General features: G+C 36.9%; 1 protein-coding gene across 1 annotated transcript in view; it reads left to right on the top strand.

Moving 5' to 3' along the window:
- The window catches only part of LOC101862289 (dihydropyrimidine dehydrogenase [NADP(+)]), a gene marked incomplete in the record, with an annotated part of 35539 nt that extends 31271 nt beyond the window's left edge, over nt 1-4268 (top strand). Inside the window, 5 exon segments of the mRNA XM_005103827.3 lie at nt 127-306; nt 1121-1264; nt 1631-1720; nt 2104-2218; nt 2785-4268. Of these exon segments, the coding sequence (XP_005103884.2) occupies nt 127-306; nt 1121-1264; nt 1631-1720; nt 2104-2218; nt 2785-2930 (675 nt within the window).
- Between the last annotated feature and the right edge of the window lie 2288 nt (nt 4269-6556).

Below are 6556 nucleotides of genomic sequence, written 5' to 3'. Positions count from 1 at the left end.
CACACACACACACACACACATGCAAGCACATATGCATGCACACACTCATACAATCAAAATTTATGTCATCGACAGCTATATATATAATATACAAACACTCACTTCCACCTCTTCTTTCACTGACAGGTATGCAGTGCTGTTCAGAACCAGGACTTCACCGTGATCGAAGACTACCTGATAGGTCTGAAGACTCTCCTGTACCTGAGGAGTCGTGATCAGTTCGCCAACTGGGATGGCCAGAGCAAGCCTGTGGAGAAACATCAGAAGGGGAAAATTGTGGTCAGAGTAGGCGACCTCATCGGCAAGGTGGGATATTTATGTAAAATACTATGTGTGTCTTTTGCTTTGTTGTCGCTTTCTTTTAACTAGTTGATTTAATTTTGTTTTGCATTATTTAGCCAAAGGGCTAGAACTCAAATGGCAATTGGATCGGAAAAGTAGAAGTAAAATAAAGTATGTATTATTTTTTATTATACCTTTTCTTTCTTTTTTTTCTTTTTTTTTTTTTTGGGGGGGGGGGGGAGGTGGGAGTCTGTGTGCTGTAAAAAAAACCCACCTAACATTTACTACCATATTAACACATTTTCTGTGTAACTGGCACCAAATAGGAACATGGTGCAAAAAATTCTTTAAAAATACAATTTGTGTTGTTGTCTTGACGTGTTGTCAATAGCTGCATATCTTCAAGGCCAAATACCCCCCTCCCCCCCATCATCACTTCACCCCAATCCCCCTGTGTTTTGTGTATATTTCTTTTCACCTTTATTATTAGCAATGCTGTTGTGCTGTGTGTGGTAGCCTATCCGCTCGAAATGTTTGGAATCCCAAAGAGAAAAGATTTTTCGCTTTTCTTTCTAGGCTAATAGTAAATGCAAAAATAATTGTTGTTATTTATTTGTATTTCCTAATTGTTCCCCAAACTTATATCATCTCCTAATATTGTTGCAATCTGCCAATTTGCTGAAACATGCCATTCTGACATTTCTTTTATTCCTTTAAGCCCAAAGTGTAGATTTGTTTTATGATTCATAGGCTAAACATGTAGCATTATTGATGTTCTTATGCATGCACATGCATGAACTGCATTTGTATTCTCATCTACTCGTCAATCATATTCCAGTCTCTGCCATCTTTTGGCCCCTATCAAAAACAAAGAGAGACAATCATCGCAGGGCTGAAGCAAAAGTTGGATCTGTTAACGGACGTTGAGAATGATGAAGGGAAGAAGACAGAAGGAACTAAGCAGAGTCGAGAGATTCCTAAGGTTGGTAACATTATTTCTCATCGTTTCCAAGGTGTTTATCACAGACAAATATATATATCCTCACTACCCTCCTCCTCCTCTTCCGCTTCCTCCTCCTCTACCTCCTTCTTCAAGCAAATTCAGTCATGCATGCTTCCCCTTTCTGTCTTTCCTCCTCCTCCTTGTCCTTCTCCTTCTCCTCCTCCTCATATTCCCTCCTTTCCTTCCTCCTTCTTGTCCTCTTTCTCCGATTCCATCCTCTTCCTATTCCTCCTTCTACTCATACTCCTGCTCATATTCCTTCCTCTTCCTTCATTTTCCTCCTCCACTTCCTCCTCTTCCTACATATAAAAAGCTGTAACTCCTACCTCTCGGCTACCCTCACAGATACAGGATCTAATCGGCGTGGCTGTGCCGGGCATCACGTCCTACGGAGAACTAGACAACACTGACCAAGTGGTGGCGCTCATTGATGAGGTAAGGCACAAACCTAACCTACTAGCTTCAAATTTGTGTTTGTCCGTTTTTTGTTGGTTTGTTTGTTTGTCTGTCTGTTTGTTTTGTTTTGTTTGTTTGTCTGACTTGTGGGTTGTTTTTATTCATTGAGATTATAATATGGGGAATTTCTGCTCAGCTTCAGAAGGTAGTGAACTGAAATTATGGTAAAAGGAAGGGAAAGAAAGATAAAAGACAGAGCAAGTATTACTGTCACCTCAATGAACACATTGAGGATGAGGCAAAAATTTCAAAGTCCACTACTGTACTTTAAACAAAAAACAAAACTTGCTTCGATGGTTGGACTTTAACCCCTAACGTAAACGCCTGTGTCATAATCTCTCTGTCTCTTTCTCTCTTCACAGGATATGTGTATCAACTGCGGCAAGTGTTACATGACCTGCAACGACTCTGGATATCAGGCCATCTCCTTTGACCCCGAGACACATTTACCAAAAGTGGACGAAAAGACATGCACGGGTAAGTTGAGCTGAACGTTTAGAAGACAAAGACAGACCATTTTCTTTAAAATATTTCTTGAAGAATTCTGGTTTACTGTAGTGAGTACACATTGGCAAATCAAACACTATCATGCATTTCATGACATCGACAGATCATACACAGTCATGCATTGTGGAACATTGTTCACTTGTACATTATCGCTCATTTTGGAGCATGCCACAATAATTTCAAATACATGTACATTATTTGTGGTATCTAGGTTGAAATCAAAGTAATTTGTTGGACATGTTATTAATTTCAATTTTGACATTTTTAGTGTTTTAATCAAATAGCCTAACTTATCAGATTTAGGAGGTGGGCTTCGATCCTGCCTATCAGGGCCATCCCGAGCTGAGAGGGATACAACATCCCAGTAGAAAGACCAAGACACTCGAGAAATATTATCTCCACCCAAGAGGAATTGAAATCACATCTTTTGCATGCACTGCCATCAAACGAGAAGCCAAAGATGCCAACATCTTTTTATTTATCTTTTTTTTTTCTATCGGCCTCAAATGTCGGACTTCTTTTTGTCCCTCTCACAGGTTGCACACTGTGTGTGTCTGTTTGTCCTATCGTGGAATGCATCCAGATGGTGCCCAGGTCGGAGCCGTACGTACCACGGAGAGGCATACCTCTTAACGTCTCTAGCGTGTCCGGAACACCAGCCGTCATCCTCGAGGCCAACTGAGAAAACAAAACAAGCAGGATTGGCTGGCTGGATGAACATTATTTTTGTGAAATGTGAGATTTTACGGAGTCAGAAGCTGAGTTCACAAGTCCAAGGAAGTTGTAAACAGTCAAAGTTATGCAAAAATTGCTGAGCAGTCTAAGTCAAAATAGGGTTTTGGGGGTGTTTGGGGGGTTTTAAAGAATTTTTTTATTTTGATCCTAGCTCGAAATGTTGAAAGGTGTGTTTTTATAGAAGCTAGTCTCAATGGCAAAAGGAAAAATCACTGTCTGGAAAAGTGGTGAACAGAAAAGTGAGTAAGGGGAAAGTAGAGCAAGGTGTGTATTCTCGAGGATGATGTTTCTCTTTTCAGAATTAACAAAACGATACAATAATATACCTCCTCCCTCAACCCTTCCATAACGATACAATAATATACCTCCTCCCTCAACCCTTCCATAACGATACAATAATATACCTCCTCCCTCAACCCTTCCAAAACGATACAATAATATACCTCCTCCCTCAACCCTTCCAAAACGATACAATAATATACCTCCTCCCTCAACCCTTCCATGCTAATGGTAAACATACAAATTTAATAAATCATGATTGTTCTGTGATTCAGAAATAGGAGTTTGGTGCACCTGGCTTGATGATTGAGATTACATGAACAGTGTGAAACTGTTAAATTCATCGCAAATTGTTGATAAAAGATGCACCAGATTCAAACTTAATCTAATGAGCTTGAATATCTGTATTACAATATCTTCGTCTAGCCTGGAGCTTACAAACATCTTGTAGCGAAAAGTGTCTGTTTAGAAAAGCCCATATTTTTAGAAAATATGATTAATAAAAAAGGAGCTGTGCTTCTATTACCGTTTTTTTTAATGATCACGAAAGTAAATTTGAATGTTTTACACTATCATGCTCACTCTATATTTATCCTTATAATATTGCTTCATCTATTCCTGTACTTCGATTAAAGAGATTTTGTGAACCCTCTTTATTAAGAGAGGATGAAGCAAGTCTAAGAGTTGTGATATGGGATTAATACCTGCATTTAAGAGACATCTGCCTGTCTGCTTGTAGTAAATCAGTATACAATCATGTGTACCTTCAAGAGTAAAAACAGAAGATGATAGGAAAAGATGAAAGAAAAAAGACACGCTTTTTTTTTTTTTTAAAGAACATTAAAAATTTCAAGATAAGCATTGAAAAACGAAACCAAAAGTCCTGTCACCAAGTATTCATCAAAGAAAAATTATTTCTATCAGTTTCCTTCAGAGAAATATGGTTGTATTGCCTTGCTGTACTTATGCTTTTCTCCTAAAGCTAAACAAAAACAACTTAACATATAAACATATACTGTGTGTGTGTATATACTGTTGTCTTATCCTCATGGACATGTTAGTTTTACACATATGTGTCACAACACAGTGGAATCAGGAGCTCGTCAATTTTTTGGAATGAGGAGTTAATGATATCATCTTAAAGCATGTTTATTTATCTTGCTTTCGATGAAAAAATACACATCTGTCTTGACTAGAAATCAAGATATCTGCGATTGAAGGAGGTGGGGTCGCCTGGTTTAAGAGCTAAAATTATCGAGTAAATGGCCGTCAAAGTTTGGTGACTTACATAGCTTGAGAGTTCTTGGAAACTGAAAATTTACGTTTTTTGTGCCTTTAATCAACTTTTTTTCTGTAAAATCCGTACAAAAATGTGTTTTTAAATGTACAAGAAGGTGTTGATGAGTCCAACAATAAAGAATTTTAAAATTTCCAAACCGACGGAAGTATACCAAATTCCTTTATTTCATTATTTTCACGGACACCTGATTTCACTACGATGCCTCTCATATTCTAGTCCCTCTTCTGTTTTCTATCTGACAACGAGATTGTTCCTGTTTTCTTACATCAGTCATATTTACAAGTATTAGCTTTTATTATGTCAATATATCAAATCATAGTTGTTTTTAAGACTGTACATATAGCAACAACTCATTCATAAAAGAGTTGCCGATATATCACATAAGGTATTATAATGTTTTTTGTTCTGCTTGTAATATGAATATATTACGGGATGAAAGCAGACTAGACAATAAAATTGCCCTGTAACCAAGATGAAGGTCTTTTCGGACTTTTCTTTTTGTCAGGAACTTTAATTCATTCTTAGTACAATTTCATGTCATTAAATGGATAGTGCAGATTTCCTTTGGTTGTATAGAAAGCTCAACACACCGTTCTAATGAAATTGGGTGTGAATCCGAAGGCCTCTTTATTTTAAAAGCACCCACACGGTTCAGTACTGAAGGGACAATTCAGAACAATGCAATGATGCTTTTGGGATGTGTCTATGTGGTGAAGCACAGTTTTGGGGCACAAAAACTCGAGATGATTACAATAGGAGTAACAGTCGTAACGTTAACAATAATATTAATTATATTGACACAAAAATAATAATGATTAATGATAATGATAATATCACAATCATGATGATTATAATGAAAATACTGTTATAAAAGTGTTAATAACAATTTAATGATACCCAATAATCACAAACAATAATAACCACCATTATAATTTGTATTACCACCATCATCATCATCATCATCGTCACCGTCATCATTATCATCATCATCATCATTATCATCATCATCATAGTAATAATTTTTTTTTTTTTTAAATTATTATTATTATTATTATTATTATTATTATTATTATTATTGCTCTTATTATTATCATCAGCCTTAAACAGGCTCTACACTTTTGTTTTCAAACAGAGTGTCATCAGTAAAGGAGATAAATCTGACTAGCCCTTCCAGGCCAGGGCAAAGTCGGCATCTTATTATTATAGTCTTACTAGAGTGTAAAAACAAACTGATGTCTCACTGCGACGCACATTAATTTCATAGCTGTACGGTATCCAAAGGGAAGTAACCAAGTAAATAAAGAATATCTTTAAAATAATACATTATGTAGGCTGCTTTGTATGCGCTAACATTCGTCAATGGCGACAAATTAATTAATGGAAGTTGGAAGTGTTACGAAAATTTGGCCAGCTATGGTTTTTTGCCCAACACAATCAATATAATTTTTTTTTAAGGCGTAGGCCTACAATTAAGTTTGTCTTACAGTGGCAATGCATCTCGACACGTTGCTTTATTTCGTCGAGGCTCAATTGTTTTGACCTGTTGAGAAAAGTAAACCTGAGTCCTCCTTTTCTATCTTCTTTGACCTACCTACATCCAGGGTCCCTAATTTCTCTGGAGCCAAATTGGGTCGCCGTCATCCGCTAACCACGTGTTAAATTTGTCTTAATAATGGTTGGGGAGGGGGACGCGGAGGTTGTAAAATTTACGTCCATTGGATTCTTTTTCTGCACACTCACAACTCATTACATTTGTATTGTGACACAGTGGAATCGGGTGTTCGTCAAAATGATGAAATAAAAAAAAAACTGTCATTTTCCCGATCGATGGGTATAGTTTTAAACTTTTTTTTTTTTTTTTTTTGAGGGGGGGGGGGCATCTTTTATGTATATTTAAAAACAGGTTTCTTGGTGGGTTTTACTGAGAAACATCAATCAAAGACACCCCAAAAGTAAACGTACAGGTTTCATGGATTCTCAAGCTTTTGCAGTCA

The sequence above is a fragment of the Aplysia californica genome, unplaced genomic scaffold (genome assembly GCF_000002075.1).
Source record: "Aplysia californica isolate F4 #8 unplaced genomic scaffold, AplCal3.0 scaffold00391, whole genome shotgun sequence".
NCBI lineage: Eukaryota > Metazoa > Mollusca > Gastropoda > Aplysiida > Aplysiidae > Aplysia > Aplysia californica.
Note: the sequence above shows the minus strand (reverse complement) of the source record. Positions and strands in the feature narration are given on the sequence as shown.